General features: G+C 43.9%; 1 protein-coding gene across 2 annotated transcripts in view; it reads left to right on the top strand.

Moving 5' to 3' along the window:
• The window catches only part of LOC139264340 (E3 ubiquitin-protein ligase RNF38), a 302,131-nt gene that overhangs the window by 48 nt on the left and 284,579 nt on the right, over nucleotides 1-17,504 (top strand). For both annotated transcript variants that reach the window (XM_070880630.1, XM_070880638.1), the window contains exon 1: nucleotides 1-445. This exon is cut by the window's left edge and continues 48 nt beyond it. In XM_070880630.1, coding sequence (XP_070736731.1) covers nucleotides 1-445 — 445 coding nt within the window. The remainder of the gene's footprint in view (nucleotides 446-17,504) is intronic.

Genomic DNA, 17,504 nt, shown 5'->3' on the forward strand with positions numbered 1-17,504 from the left:
CAGGAGCCCTGCCTCTATCCCAGGCTGCGGGCCGGACCGCCGCCTCCTTCGCCGAAAGACGGCAGCAGCGGCGCCGGCCGCGACCAAGGGACATCCGCCGAGCAGCAACGGCTCCCGAGCAACCAAGAAGCGGGAGGAGGCAGAGGCGGCGGGGGACAGGCGCTGGGGAACCCGGGCTCGGAGGTGTTCGTGCGGCTGGAACCGTGGGACAGGGGCGCTGGCGGTGTGGGCAGGTTCCCTCCGCATCCTCTGCTCGAACCTCCTCGGACGCGATCGAGATCCAGATCAGGACTCAACGGCAACACCACGATCTCGCCTTACTGCAACCAGCCGGGGGCGGGCGGCCTCCAGCTGCAGCATCAGCCCGGCTGTCCGAGCCCCGGCAACACCCCAGCCATAGGGCACGGGACCATGGCCACAGCGACAGGAACATCCCGACCAGCAGGTAAAAGGCACGGGGTGAACAATAACTTTCATATAGGGGATGTGGAAAAGGAGGTCGGGCGCCGAGCGCGAATGACCGGAGCATTCAGTAACTTTTGGTGGCTCTTGAAAGAGCTATTCCAGCTGGTTTGGGGCTGGAGGTAGGATAGACACACGCGTGTGTGTGCTACCAGGATATAATTTGTTTTTGTGTTATAAAAAAATGTGTTGCATGTTATTTTTCTAGACATAGCCCAATATTAAATTGCTATTGGCAAAGAGGGTGGCCCAGTGGCAGAGATTAACTAACGTTTGATGTGCCAACGTGTGGGTTTCTAGGCTTGGCTGCTGTTCAGATTCAATGTCCCTCATTGGGAGATCTTGCTGCATCTTGACTGGGGCACTTGATGGAACGTGCAGTAGGTAAAAGTCACTCCTTCTGAATTTAGGAGATGGAGAGAGGAATAGTCCTGAAGAAGCAAACATCATTTCCTGTTGGGGGAGGTATTTGCAAAGGCTTTGAAGGCATCTATAGCCAAAACCATCCTAACCTACCTAGCTAGAGGAGAGAGGTACCTGTTGATAATAAAGAGGAATAGCGAGGAACAACGAAAAATAGAAACTACTTTATGTTTACCGTAGTCATTGGCAAGCCAACTTTTTCTTTTTTTTTTAGGGCACCAAAACACATTATACAAGTGCCTTCTGGCTTAAAGGGGGGGTACTAAAACCGACAAACTTCCAAACAAATTAAACTTTAGACATGGTTCAAATTAAAATTTGGTTGCCGGGGGTGATGATGCACTCCAGTGCCTCAGGCACCCACCTCGCGGAAGGCTGCGAGTGTACCGGTGAACACCGCGTGCTCCATCTCCAGGGATACCCTGGCTCGGATGTAACCGCGGAAGAGATGCAGGCAGTCAGGCTGAATGACCCCCTCAACCGCCCGCTGCCTGGACCGGGTGATGGGCCCCCTTGGTCATGCCCAGGAGCTGTCCTACGAGGAGGCCTTCCGATCTGCCCGCTCCCCTCCGCACAGGGTGCCCAAAGATCAGGAATGTGGGACTGAAGTGCAACCAGAATTTGAGGAGCAGCCCCATCAGACATTGGAAGAGGGGTTGCAACCTCACACACTCAACATACACATGGAATACGGACTCCTCGAGACCGCAGAAATTACAGGCGCAACTTTTTATGGTAAATGATCATTCTGTTTCCAGCTGTAATTGATCAGGAAAGATCACTGAAGATGGTGTCACTTAAATTAAATTTACAATAACTGGACAGCATATAAGTGGTAAGAGCGTTCAGTTTCCAACTAGATAGTTATGGGTTTTGCTCCTGGGCTGCTTGCTACAACCTGTAAAGTGTTTCCACATTTCTTGGGTAGGCTGCTGGGTGGAATTCCACGCAAGGTGCAGCATGTTACATCTCCAAGAGAAGTCATTAACAGCAGTGTCTGTCTGCCACGTGCCATTCATTGTACACTGACACAGAGCAGTACTAGCAGTAATCTGGAAGAGAGATCTGTGGCTTGGTCTGCTCTACCCCTTTGGGAGAGGAGACTAGTTAATTGTCTTCAGAGATCATCTCACTGGTGAAACCAAACAATCTTTTTTAAAAAATTTGAAATACGCATAATTTGTAACAGCAGGAAACCGAATTAGGGTTTGGAGGTTGTTTGCATAAACTTAAGAATGTTTAGAATTTATCAGATTTTTTTTATAGTTCCTAAAATGAACAATTCCTTCAAACCTTGAGTAGCCATTAAATTAATTATGCAATGTTTTGTTAGTTAATGACCATTCAGCACTAGTTCAAATGTGTTTTTAACATGTTTTGATTTCAGTTATTATTTCTTTAGCAACTGTCTTGCCCGGTCAATTCTTCAGCCTTCCATTTAACGTGTTCACATCCATAACCTCTTCACAAAGATAATTTACAAGTGACAGTTTAGTAGTTCCCCTACACACTGATTTCTGGTGTCCGTAGTTGTACTTTGTCTGAATATACTGCTCTCAGCCCAGAGCTGATTCAGAACATAGGTTGTTCTGTATTTACCTCGAGAATCCAAACTGAAAACGTCTTGCGTATCCTGAAAGGCATCACAAGTATGTCACAACAGTAAATAATGACGCATTGTGCTTAAGATACAGCTATAGCAAGTGTCTTGCTTACGCTGTGTATCAAGATTTAATGTGGGTTGACTTGCCCCCCTCCCCCCTCTGATTCTGAATAAACAAGATTGGTTTAATTTGCACTTAATCTGACCCAGTGATCAATATGTTGTTCGCTCTGTAGATTTGTCAAATGCAGAACTACTGGTTTCAAAACAAAAGTAAAATCATTTGATAACAAAGGTCGGGATTGGCTCCCTTGAGGGCTCAGCAAGTATAAATGAACAGCTGAGCCATACAGGCCAGAGAGGTCCCTGGTTTGCCCACCACTGTGTCCCAGAATTAGCTGACCTCCACTGATCCTACAGTTGACTTCAGGAGTCCAGAATTAAGGAGGGTAGAGTAGTCAGGGTTCTGACTCCTGGACCTACACCCAACAAGGAGTCGATGTTTTCAGGAAAGGAGGAGAGAAGGAGGGAGACGGGATTAGAAACATTGTCATGCCCCACTTGAAAAATGATCGTATCATGCCTTTTTCTTGGAGTGCATGCTATCGAGCAAATAGGGCCATTCTACAGCATGGTGGAAACCTACCGTCACAATTTACTCCATCTAGCCACATTGAAAGTACAATCTAGTCTCAATTCAAAGTTGCTTAATTCAAATTATCTGATTATTCAGTTTTTTAGCACCAAATTCCAACTTTTGTTACTTACTTTGTTTAATCAAATTGGATAATTCATATTTTTAATGCATAGATGACTATAAATTGGAGCAGAGCACCATATTAAGATTTAAATTAAATATTTTTGCCATCCACCGTTCTCCCTTCCTCTCTTGAAGGTGATGACTCGTACTGGTGTATGGTTCTAAAGGTGCCGTCCTCTCGTTCTTTGCCCAAACAGATGAGTTTGGTTGTTTAAGTGTGTTATAGGTTAGGCTGATCCTGTCCTTGCGCTGTCCAGAAGCAGTAGCAAGAAGAAATTGAATTTGTACAGCGCCTTTAACGGAGAAAAACATTCCAAGGTGCTTCACAGAAGCATTATCAGATTTTAAAAAAGGGATGCCGATCCAAAAAAGATAATGGAGGGGTGACAAGAACCTTAATCAAAGAGATGTATTTTAAGGAGGGTTTTAAAGGAAAAGAGAAGTGGAGAGGTTTAGGGAGAGAATTCGAGAATGTGGCCGGCAATGCAGTTGAAAACATGGTCTCCAATGGTGAGATGAAGAGAGGGGACTTTCAAAAGGCTTTTGACAAGGTCCCACGCAAGAGATTGGTGTGCAAAATCAAAGTACATGGTATTTGGGGTAATGTATTGACGTGGATAGAGAACTTGTTGGCAGACAGGATAAACTGGTCCTTTTCAGAATGGCAGGCAGTGACTAGTGGGGTGCCGCAGGGCTCAGTGCTAGGACCCCAGCTTTCCATAATATACATTAATGATTTGGATGAGGGAATTGAGTGTAATATCTCCAAGTTTGCAGATGACACTCTGGGTGGCGGTGTGAGCTGTGAGGAGGACGCCAAAAGGCTGCAGGGTGACTTCGACAGGTTAGGTGAGTGGGCAAACTCGTGGCAGATGCAGTATAATGTGGGTAAATGTGAGGTTATCCACTTTGGTGGCAAAAACACAAAGGCAGAATATTATCTGAATGGTGGCAGATTAGGAAAAGGGAGATGCAATGAGACTTGGGTGTCATGGTTCATCAGTCATTGAAAATTGGCATGCAGGTACACAGGTGGTGAAGAAGGCAAATGGTATGTTGGCCTTCATAGCTAGGGGATTTGAATATAGGAGCAGGGAGATCTTACTGCAGTTGTACAGGGCCTTAGTGAGGCCTCACCTGGAATATTGTGTTCAGTTTTGGTCTCCTAATCTGAGGAAGGACATTCTTGCTTTTGAGGGAGTGCAGCAAAGGTTCACCAGACTGATTCCCGGGAATCAATGAGGAGAGACTGGATCGACTGGGCCTTTATTCACTGGAGTTTAGAAGGATGAGAGGGGATCTCCTAGAAACATATAAAATTCTGACGGGACAGGACAGGTTAGATGCAGGAAGAATGTTCCCGATGTTGGGGAAGTCCAGAACCAGGGGACATAGTCTAAGGATAAGGGGTAAGCCATTTAGGACTGAGATGAGGAGAAACTTCTTCACTCAGAGTTGTTAACCTGTGTAATTCCCTACCGCAGAGAGTTGTTGATACCAGTTCATTGGATGTATTCAAGAGGGAGTTAGATATGACCCTTATGGCTAAAGGGATCAAGGGGTATGGAGAGAAAGCAGGAAAGGGATACTGAGGTGAATGATCAGCCATGATCTTATTGAATGGTGATGCAGGCTCGAAGGGCCGAATGGCCTAGTCCAACTATTTTCTATGTTTCTATGTAAGAGGCCTGAGGTAGACCAACTGAAAATTATGGGGGTTGGTGGGGTGGTGAGAGGGTTATAGTCCTAGCGGAGGTTTGGGAAAAGAGGTGATGCCATGAAGGGATTTGAATGTGAGGATGAGAGTTTTAAATTGGAGACCTAGTTAGGATCGTAAAGAAGTATAGGTCAGTGAACACAGATGATGGATGAGCTGAATCTGGTGCAGGATAGGGTCTGAGCAGCAGTGTTTTGGATGAGCTGAAGTTTACAGAACATAGAGAATGGGAACTCAGCCAGCAGATCATTGGAATAGTCGAGTCTGGGGGTGACAAAGACATAGATGAGGGTTTCAGTGGCAGATGAGCTGATGCAGGTGTAGAGATGAGCGATGTTATGGAGCTTTTGAATTGGCAGGCTTTGTGATGGAGAGGCTATGCGATAGGAAGTTCAGCTCCGGGTCAAATAAGACGCTCAAGTTGTGAACAGGCTGGTTCAGTCTGAGAAGATGGCTGGGGAAGGGGATGAAATCAGCGGCAAGGCTATGGAGTTTGTGACAAGGGTCAAAGATGATAGCTTTGGTCTTCGTATTATTTACCTGGAGAAAATTGTGGCTCACCCAAGACTGCATGTTGGATAAGCAGTTTGACAGCAGAGATGGTGGAAGGCTTGAGAGGTTGTGGGAGATAGAGCTGGGTGCTATCACTGTAAATGTGGAAGCTGATGTCTGCATATGATGTTGTCAAGTGGCAGTATGTAGATGAGGAAGAGAAGAGAGTCAAGGATAGATTGTGGGGGAGGAGTCCCAGAGGTAATGAACATAAGAAATAGGAACAGGAGTAGACCATATGGCCCCTCGTGCCTGCTCTGCCATTCACTAAGATCATGGCTGATCTGATCATGGACTCAGCTCCACTTCCCCGCCCGCTCCCCATCACCCCTTATCCCCTTATCATTTAAGAAACTATCTATTTCTGTCTTAAATTTATTCAGTGTCCCATGTGGGCCACCAGAAACAGCAGAATTGTATACCATCACATTCTGCAATCTCATGGCCTGGCATATCCCTCACTCTCCATTATCTTCAAACCAAGGGATCAACCCTGGTTCAATGAGAAGTGTAGAAGAACATGCCAGGAGCAGTACCAGGCATACCTAAAAATGAGGTGCGCCCTGGTGAAGCTGCAACATAGGACTACTTGAATGCTAAAAAGCAGAAGCCGCCTGCTAAGTGATCCCACAGTCAATGGATCAGATCAGTCCTGCCACATCCAGTTGTGAATGGATGTGGACAATTAAACAACTAACTAGAGGAGGCGGCTCCATGACCATCCCCATCCTTAATGAAGGCGGAGCCCAGCACATGAGTGCAAAAGGCAAGGCTGAAGCATTTGCAACCTCCTTCAACCAGAAGTGCCAAGGGGATGATCCATCTTGGCCCCCACCACCACAGAAGCCAATATTCAGCCAATCCGATTCACTCTACATGATATCAACAAATGGCTGAGCGCACTGGATATAGCAAAGGCTATGGGCTCTGGCAAAATCCCAGCTGTTGTGCTGAAGACTTGTGCTCCAGAAGTAGCGCACGCCTCTTGCCAAGCTGTTCCAGTACAACTACAGCACTGCCATCAACCCGACAAAGTGGAAAATTGCTCAGGTATGTCTTGTCCATAAAAAGCAGGACAAATCCAATCCAGCCAATTACAGCCCCATCAGTCTACTCTGTCATCAGCAAACTGATGGAAAGTGTTGTTGACAGTGCTATCAAATGGCACTTACTCAACAATAATCTACTCACCGATGCTCAGTTTGGGTTCTGCCAGGACCACTCGGCTCCAGACCTCATTACAGCCTTGGTCCAAACATGGACAAAAGAGCTGACTTCCAGAGGTGCGGTAAGAATGACTGCTCTCGACATTAAGGCTGCATTGGACCAAGTGTGCTACCAAAGCACCCTTGTAAAATTGAAGTCAATGGGAATTAGGGGAAAAACTATGCACTGGCTGGACTCATACCTAGCACAAAGGAAAATGGTTGTGGTTGTTGGGAGGCCAATTATCTTAGCCCCAAGACATCACTGCAGGAGTTCCTCAGGGCAGTGTCCAAGGCCCAACCATCTTCAGCTGCTTCATCAATGACCCGCCCTCCATAAGGTCAGAAGTGAGGATGTTCGCTAATGAGTGTATATTGTTCAGTTCCATTCACAACTCCTCAAACTGAAGCACTCTATGTCAGTATGCAGCAAGACCTGAACAACATTTGGGCTTGGGCTGATAAATGGCAAGTAACATTTTCCCCCCACAAATGCCAGGCAAGAGTGTGTCAAGCCACTGTCCCTTGACATTCAACGGGATTATCATTGCCGAATTCCCCACCATCAACATCCTGGGGGTCACCATTGACCAGAAATTGAACTGGACCAGCAAAATAAATACTGTGGCTACAAGAGCAGATCAGAGGCTGGGTATTCTGTGAGGAGTGATTCACCACCTGATTCCTCAAAGCCTTTCCACCATGTACAGGGCACCAGCCTGGAGTGTGATGGAATACTCTCCACCTGCCTGGATGAGTACAGCTCCAACAATACTCCAGAAGCTCGACAACATCCAGGACAAAGCAGCCTGCTTGATTGACACCCCATCCACCACCTTAAACATTCACTCCCTCCTCCACAGGCGTACTGTGGCTGCAGTGTATACCATCTACAAGATGCACTGTAGTAACTCACCAAGCTTCTTCGATAGCACCTCCCAAACCATCACCTAGAAGGACGAGGGCAGCAGGTACATAGGAACATCACCACCTGCAAGTTCCCCTACAAGTCACACACCATTGTGACTTAGAAATATATCACTATTGCTTCTTCGTCGCTGGGTCAAAATCCTGGAACTCCCTCCCTAACAACATGTGAGAACCTTCACCTCATGGACTGCAGCGATTCAAGAAGGCAGCTCACGAACACCTTCTCTAGGACAATTTGGGATGGGCAATAAATGCTGGCCTTGCCAGCGATTACTACGTCCAATGAATAATTTAAAAAAATTGTAGGAAAAAACAACCTGCTAGTACTGAACCATTTTAGCAAAGCAACCATCCGATTTGACCAGTTAAAATAAATTGCGCAGAAACATTTTCCATTTATCGTACTCTCTGCCTTGGAGCATTGAATAATCTTTTTCAGCTTTACCTTAAGATATAAGAAAGCATGAAATATTACAAATTTTCAATTACTTGGTTGTAGTACTTCAAATTATCATCTAGTTTGTGATGTTATAGGCCTCTCACCTCTGCTCATCCACTATCGGTCACCCATTATCTTCTCTTAGTCATCCATTATTGGTCACCCATTATCTTAGTTCTCTTGGATACACTGGTCAGTGTATGTTTAAAATGGTTTGGCTATCGGTCCCAAATAAATGCATATCCAATCAAATATGGAAATCAGACATGTCAAACTACCCAGGCATAGATTGGTCCTTGTCAGTATGCAAGGCTCCGGAGACTTCACTGCAGTACAGGGGTGGCCACTGCCATAGTCCAAGTAGAGATGTGCTTTTGCAACCGTAAAACTTTTTTTTTCTTCTTTTTGTACGGGACACTTTCGCACTCCCTCCCTTTTATGGGCACCAACTACAGCAACATCCCAGAGTTGGGCAAGCTGTGAATTGGAGGCTGGAGTGGTGTGGAATAGCACATGTGCTGAGGGCACGGATGGCGCTGGGTTGAATTATACCATTGCTAGTCCATTCACTGTCGGCTTTCACCCAGAGACAGCATGACATTTTAGCTTCCTACTTACTTTTTGTGTGAAATGCATTGAGTGTGATGGTTTGTGATTATATTGAGTTGGTGTTCATTGATTTAAAATGGCCATAGACAAATGATTTAGCAATTGGCCAGTATTATATGTAGTTGGTATAAGTTCTAAACCAAAGTAAATGTGTTTACAAACTAACATAACCAGCTATGTACTTACTAATACAGTATTAGGAATGTTCTGTACTTTGCATACCATTTCCCACACTATATTAACAATGACTAGGATAGATAATTTGTTCCAAGTATGAGAACAATTTATTTTTTGTTGCCTTAAATATTTTGAATTACATTTAGCGCACTCATTCTTGTATTCTAGTTTAATCTCTGCTGCCGCTAATAAAAACAAACAAAAATCTTCGCGAGTCGGTGCCACTAATGTGAATGAAAATAATTCTCCAGAGTTCTTGCTATTTAAATTACAATGTATTTAACTAATAAAATCACAAACTTTCATAAGTTAAAACTGTTCCCAAAAATGTAAACATTGTTTTCTATATACCCTCTCAAAAGTGTATCCTGAGTTTTTTTCCCTCAAGTCACTCTGCTGCAGGCAGCTCCTGATTCCCTACAATGCAATAGTGACTGCACTTCAAAAGTATTTCATTGGCTGTGAAGCACCGTGGGACGTCATGAGTTCATAAAAGGCACGACATTAATGTATTTCTTGCACTTCTCGTTCTCTTCACTTGGGTCTCCTCCATATAATTTGCTGTTGATGCGCTTTGTGTATTTGTTTTTTGACATCTAAACTCTGAAGCATTTTCAACAGCCATTATTTCATTTGTTACTCCAACATATTTACAAGCCACTAAAGCACCTGAGAGGACCAGTATGGTTTTATAGTCTGACCCAGTCAACAATGCCAAGTCCTCCAAATACAAAATTCAATTTAGTGAGATTTGAGTTGCTTTAATTGGCACAGCACAATCAGTGATTTAAAAATAAAATGATGGCCCCCTAAAGCGCTGATAGATATAGGCATTGTTCATTGCAGCACTAAGCCAAAAGCACCAGGTTCAGTGCCCAATCTGTGCTGGGTTAGCTGATTTCTGTCTCTGTAATGGCAGGAATGCTACAATTGGCCTTGGTGCTCCTGGATAAAAGAAGAAAATGAGCCAGGCTGTCCTTGTCCAATACCTCAACAACAAGAAGTTGCATTTATATAGCATCTTTAATGCAATAAAACAACCCAAGACGCTCCAAAGGAGTGTAATCAGACAAAAATCGACACTGAGCCAAAGCAGGAGACATTAAGACAGGTGGCCGAAAGGTTGATCAAAGAGGTAGGTTTTAAGGAGCTTCTTAAAGTAGAAGGGGTGGCAAGGTGAAGAAGTTTGGGAAGGGAATTCCAGAAATTGGGGCGCAGATGGCTGATAGCACAGCTACCAATGGTGGGGTGAAGGAAGTCGAAGATGCACAAATGGCCAGAATAGGAGGAATGTATAGTTCTCAGGGTTGTAGTGCTGGAGGAGATTACAGATAGGGAGGAGTGAAACCATAGAGGAATTTGAAAATGGGAATTTAAAATTATCATAGGAACAAAGGAACAGGGGTAGGCCATTTAACCCTCGAGCCTGTTCCGCCACTCAATGAGATCATGGCTGATCTGCGACTAAACTACATATGCCCTTTGCTCCATATCCCTTAGTACCTTTGGTTAACAGAAATCTATCAATCTCCGATTGCAAATTACCAATTGATCTAGCATCATTTGCTGTTTGTGGAAGAGAGCTACAAACTTCTACCACCTTTTGTGTGTAGAAGTATTCCTAATTTCACTCCTCTAAGGTCTGGCTCTCATTTTCAGACTAGGCCCCTAGTCATAGACTCTCCAACCAGCAGAAATAGTTTCTATCTAGCCTATCTATTCTTCTTAATGGGCTCAATATTCCCCAAAGCTTTTTTTGGCATTTTTTGGGGGCCTATGTACACCAAAAAAAAAGTTCTAAGTTTCCCATTGTATTTCTTCATTTTGGCGTGGCCTAACTGGTCCTTTAGTTTTGGGGGTGGAGCCTAGATCTGCGCCAAAAAGATCAGGCTGCCATGGTAACTAGGGACACAATGCGAGCTGAGGCTGCAAAGTGAAACATACAGCCAGTTCGCAACATATTAAACACATTGCATCAGTTTAAAAGCACATTAAAATATACTGCAGCAACTTACTTGCTGGTCCACTTCCCCTCCCGACATCCCAAAAAATGGCGTCCCAGTCCCTTCCTCTCTCTCTCCGATTTCCTTTAACTCTCTGGAAGGTTTTTCTGCAGAGGCTGGAGTAACTCTCGGCTGGCCAAGCTTGCTTAAATGGCCAGAATTGGCGAGGGTGGCAGGTTACGCCTCCTTTGGCTGAAAAAAAACTAACCTAAAAAAATCGTAACTAACTGAGTTATGCTGGTGCAAATTGATTGGGGAAACTGTTTTTTATTAACGTAGGCCAAAAAAAAGCCTGCTCCAAAAAACCGGTACAAATCACTGGGGAAAATTGAGCCCAATATCTTGAAACTTATGTATCTTGTAATTTAACCCTTGGAGTACAGGTATCATTCTGGTAAATCTACGCTGCACTCCCTCCTAAGGTGTGGTGCCCAGAATTGCTCGCAGTACTCCAGGTGTGGTCTAAGCAGGGCTTTCTACAGCGGTAGCATAACTTCTGCCCCTTATATTCTAGTCCTCTAGATATAAAGGCCAGCATTTTGTTAGTCTTGGTGGTTATTCTCGGTGCCTGTTCATGACATTTCAATCTATATATCTGAACCCACAAGTCTCTTTGGACCGCCACTGTTTCTAACTTTTCACCATTTAGAAAGTATAGTACTCTGTTCTATCCTTTTTAGGTCCAAAGTGGATGACCTCACAGTTGCCGATATTGAAATCCATTTTCCACACTTTTGCCCCTATCTTGTGGTACACCAATGGCTTCAATGTAGACATCTGCTAGAAAACACACATGCATTGGTATTGTGTGAAGGCTGGATCTGGCCCACATGATATCATCACAGCCGAATATACGGTCAACATTACCGTCTAGCCACACATATGGAGAATGACCACTTGGGTAAGGTATCGGAGGGCTGCTGGAGCCTGTGCAACTTTGCATAGTGACAGCAGCTTAGGTTAAAGCAGAGAGAAAATTGGCACAAAAAATAATTAAATCTAATAATGGGTACCATACAGTGTGCACAATTAGCATTTTACTAAATTAGTGTTTCTGTTATGTACCCTGTTATTTTTGCAGTTTGCATGTTCCTACATTGGGTTGTAGTTCCTATACATTGCCATACTGCTTATTTTAGTTTAGAATTGTTAACCTTTCTCCTGATATTAATACTTCTAAGCTAGCAGTTTAAATGTATATATTGGGGTATGCTTAATTCCACAAAACCTTCATTTATGAACCATAAAATTATGAAGTTTGTCAGAAATGTACTTTTTTTATTTTATAAATTGTACAATAGAATACTTTCACTGTTAAAATGACATCCCTTACTGCTCACAGTCTGCAATCCTCCCTGTGCAGTAACTGAATCACCGCACCTTGATTTCTAGCACTGCAACGAGGTAATGAAAATCTCATATTTGTTTCAGTTGTTCAAAGACAGTTTCTTGTTGGTCTCCAGTCTAAGTAGCAGGTCCCATCCTTTGCTGCCAGTGGCTTCATTCTTTGTCCTCCTTCATCTGTTCAAGTTCTTGCTTAGTTATCTCCTTTAACCTCAATTAGACCCTTCACACCTCCATTGCCAAAACTGCCAACCAGGACATTTTATTTTATGCTGGAGCCTGAGTAACATTGTTACACACTTGAAGATGCCAATGGTGTCCACATGACCAATAACACTGTAGAGAGGTCTCGGTGGAGATTTTGAAAAGAAATACCATTTCAGTGTTGCATTGTGGTGTCGTGAAATTAATGTCACATGATCAGCAGAAGCACAAGGTTTCAAATTATTTTGCATTTAACTATTTCTGATCCTTCCCTGCAGATATTTAAACTTAAAATTTCCAGTTTAACTAAGGCAATGATTTACTCTGTGGTACATCCAGCTGAGAGTTACTCCAACACATGTGGCCTCTGCAGATCCTACCGATCCCCTGGGAGAACAGACGCACCAACATTAGCATCCTCGACCAGGCCAACATCCCCAGCATCGAAGCACTGGGCAGGCCACATAGTTCGCATGCCAGACACGAGACTCCCAAAGCAAGCGCTCTACGCGGAACTCCTTCACGGCAAACGAGCCAAAGGTGGGCAGCGGAAACGTTACAAGGACACCTTCAAAGCCTCCCTGATAAAGTGCAACATCCCTATGGACACCTGGGAGACCCTGGCCAATGACCGTCTTAACTGGAGGAAGCATATCCGGGTGTGTGCTGAGCACCTCGAGTCTCATCGCCGAGAGCATGCAGAAATCAAGCGCAGGCAACGGAAAGAGTGTGCGGCAATCAGTCCCACCCACTCCTTCCCTCAATGACTATTTGTCCCACCTGTGGTTCTCGTATTGGACTGTATAGCCACCTTAGAACTCATGTAAAGAGTGGAAGCAAGTCTTCCTCGATTCCGAGGGACTGCCTCTGATGATGGATGATATACCTGCAGCATATCATAAGCCCGGTCTCCACAAATGTGTTTGTAATGCCTAATTTTAAAAAAAAAATATTCGTTCATGGGATGTGGGCATCTCTGGTAAGGCCGGCATTTATTGCACATTCCTAATTGCCCTTGAGAAGTTGGTGGTGAGCTGCCTTCTTGAACTGCTGCAGTCCAAGTGGTGACGATCCTCCCACAGTGCTGTTAACAGGGAGTTCCAGGAATTTGACCCAATGACAATGAAGGAGCAGTAATATACTTCCAAGTCAGGATGGTGTTTCCATGCGCCTGCTGCCATTGTCCTTTTAGGTGGTAGTTCGCGGGTTTGGGAGTTGCTGCTGAAGAAGCCTTGATGAGTTGCTGCAGTACATCTTGTAGATGGTACACACGACAGCCATGGTATGCAGGTGGTGGAGGGAGTGAATGTTTAATGGTGGATGGGGTGCCAATCAAGTGGACTGCTTTATCCTGGATGGTGTCGAGCTTCTGGAGTGTCGTTGGAGTTGTACTCATCCAGGCAAGTGAGGAGTATTCCATCACACTCCTGACTTGTGCCTTGTAGATGGTGGAAAGGCTTTGGGGAGTCAGGAGGTGAGACACTCGCCGTAGAATACCCAGCCTCTGACCTCCTCTTGTTGCCACAGTATTTATGTGGTTGGTCCAGTTAAGTTTTTCGTCAATGGTGACCCCAGGATGTTGATGATGGGGGATTCGGCGATGGTAATGCCATTGAATGTCAAGGGGTGGTGGTTAGACTCTCACTTGTTGGAGATAGTCATTGCCTGACACTTATTTTGCACGAATGTTACTTGCCACATATCAGTCCAAGCCTGATATGTCATCCAGGTATTGCTGCATGCGAGCATGGATTGCTTCATTATCTGAGGAGTTACGAATGGCCTGAACACTGTAGTCATCAGCGAACATCTCCACTTCTGACCTTATATTGGCGGGAAGGTCATTGATGAAGCAGCTGAAGATTGTTGGGCCTAGGACACTGCCGCTAGGTAGTACCCATCTAATGCATGTATTAATCTGTACAGTTACTGAACCACAATCCAGCTTCCTGCATCTCATCACTTTGCATTTTACCAGGATCAAGCTTCTTGACACATCCAACACATCTCCGGAAAAGGCTATTTGCCCAACTTCTGCCCAGCAAGTACCCATGAAATTCTTGCGCCTGGTAAAAGTTTAAGTTTTAAAATAAAAAGTAAAATCATTTTTTTTTCATTCATTTAAACAGTTTAAAAAAAAACTGTACAATAAGGTAAGCCTTTTTTAGCCCCTCTAAAACATTTAAATGCATTTTTCAAAAAATTACATTTTTACTTTAAATATGTAGTGATTTTATTTATTTAATGTGTACATGTTTTTTTGGGGGTTTTCCCATTCATACGGAACCCCCTCAAGCATGAATGGTGATTCCCTTCTTTCATTTGGCTGTCCCACATGATCCCAGGGACGCTTGTGAACCGCCTGCATCTCTGGGATACATGGGCCTCTACCCACGGGTACCCGGAGTGGCCCAGGACTTTGAATCTCCGTACTTCACCTCGGGTACGTGGGCATTTTATTTGCAGATCGGAGGCATTTCCCTGTGGCAAGTGCGGGACCAATATTTTAAGTGTGTTTAAACTAAAATTAGAATTCTAATTTGCTTTGCGCATTCCTAGAATAAGTGTTTTTGTGCAAGCTGCAAGTAGGATTTTTTCGTGATTAAAAGGACAAATCTGCCGCTCTTGGTGCAATACATTACAATGATCGCATGATTTTGTTGAGCCAAAGGACTGTCTGCAATCTGTCCTCTAAGACTGCCCTAATGAGGATATTGCAGAGTTCTGATATTCTGGCCCTAAATATATGCAATAAGTGAAGGATCAGAAAGGTGTCCAGGAGCTGGCTGGGGTATGCGATATGTGTGCACACTCGGTCCGTGCAGCAGAGTGTGTCTCCAGTCGTCCTGGTTAACCTTTGCCACTGGATAAAGGCCTAGCTCTGTCAAGCCTGTGCGGTGGCTGATGTGCAACTGTCACCACACGTTAAAAAAATCCACGCACAGGCATCTTCCACCCCTTCAATTGGAGTTCAGGATAGAAACATCTGTGAACCCATGTGAAAGCAAGTCATCCTCGTTCGAGGGACCGCCTATGATGACGATGATGGGGTAAATTTCAGAATGTGTTGGTTATCAATACTGCACTGACGGCTCTGGATTTTTTTTTCTTGTTTATATTCAACTACTAAAATGTGTGATGCCGACTGCTATCAGTTAATTTGTAGTACCATCTTTAAGAATTAGAGTGCCTCTCACTATCAAATGTTACCAAAGCTCCTGTGCACTTCAATCATGTCTGTACATGGGTGTTTACAGACAGGAAACTTATTGTTTTAGTGCTATTGGAAATTCACACCATTGAGAAATAGTCCTATAGATTGAAGAAAAGTGAGAGGAATTTGGCTTTAATCACAGGAGTTGGTTCGGCTCAAATAAGTTGACGGATCTTTTGATAAGCGAAGAATTGGTCTCTTTGCTACCATTTCCAAAAACTGGAGAGATTTTGTAAGTTTGAATTATTATCCTTGGAGTCTTTAAGACAATTTTAAGTTACTATTGTAGTCTACTATCATTTTCAATGTGATTGATTCATACTTAAAAAAAAAAATCTTGCTGCAGGCTAAAAATCAAACATTTAGAATCATAGAATGATACAGCATGGAAGGCCATTTGGCCCACCGTGCCTGTGCCGGCTCTTAAGAGCTATCCAATTAGTCCCACTCGCCTGCTTTTTCCCCATAGCCCTGCACATTTTTCCTTTTAAGTGTATATCCAATTCCCTTTTGAAAGTTACTATTGAATCTGCTTCCACCACCCTTTCAGGCAGTGTATTCCATATCATCATAACTTGCTGCATAAAATAAATTCTCCTCATCTCACCTCTGACTCTTTTGCCAATTACCAATCTGTGTCCTCTGGTTACTGACCCTTCTGGCACTGGAAATCGCTTCTCCCAATTTACTCTATTAAAACCCTTCATGGTTTCTAGGTTTTTATCTTGCACTCTGAACACAGACCGTTAATGTTTCTGGCTGTAAAGGATAAAAACATGGACGGCCAGCACTCCGAGGGAGTGCGAATTGGGGCTGTGGAAACACCAAGAGTGCCAGGGTGTCCAGACTTGGGACAGGTGGTGTTCTGTTAAATCTCTGAATCTGACTGAGGAGGAATGGAGCTATGTTAAACAAAGCTCCAAAATACTTGAGCTTTGTCACACCCCTGTTAATTTCCTGTTGTGCATTCAACCACAAACAACATTTCTTATGTATAAAAATTGCAAAAATAGAAAGCTCAGATCACATGGAAATTAGTAAAAATATTTGCATATAAAATAGCATCAGAAATTCAAGTGTCTAGAATATACACCGGCATGATCCATTTTATTAACTGGTCAAAACAGACTTATAATTTATAGATTTATTTTATCAAGCTTGTTTAGATTTGCAGAGATTTTGATAGTTTTAAAAGTTCCCTTAATCCTTACGAAGACTTCTGTGTCAGCCGTGTATCTTTCTAGACATCTCAGAATTGCTAACTACCCAATTTATAGGTGGTTGTGCTGCTGTGACCTACCAAAAAAAAACCCTGCAGAATCTTGGCACTGATACCTGTATGCAGAGCATGTAAATTCCCTGTAATACATAGTAAAATAAAACCCGGTATCCTCAAAGTTCAAGTCGTCATCCAGTTCAATTTTTTGCAATTTATAGGGTGCAGTTACACTGTGCAAAGTGAGCCCAGAGTGAATTGCTCTCGAGTTTCCTGCAGTTCTGGAGAGCTTATTTACATCTTGTTGGACAACGCAACCTAATCCAATGTAATGAAGAGGCGTGGAAAGCACTAAAGTGATATCTTAATACTTGAGAGCTTGTGGGTACAACTCGAGCAGAAAAAGGGTCAGTGGTAGATTGACTTGTGTTTGCTTTGCAGGCAGAATTTTCCTTATGGACTGGGAAGCTGAGTCAGATGATCTGTAAAGAACAATTATAGAATCATAGGGAGGGTGGGTAGAACCTCCAGCATGTGGTGTCATTTGCAATTAGGAGGTTGTATGCGATTGCTGCTGACTCATAAAAATTACATAAGATTTACAGCACTGAAACGGGCCATTTGGCCCAACAGGTCTATGCCAGTG

This window comes from Pristiophorus japonicus, chromosome 1 (genome assembly GCF_044704955.1).
Source record: "Pristiophorus japonicus isolate sPriJap1 chromosome 1, sPriJap1.hap1, whole genome shotgun sequence".
In the NCBI taxonomy this organism is placed as follows: domain Eukaryota; kingdom Metazoa; phylum Chordata; class Chondrichthyes; family Pristiophoridae; genus Pristiophorus; species Pristiophorus japonicus.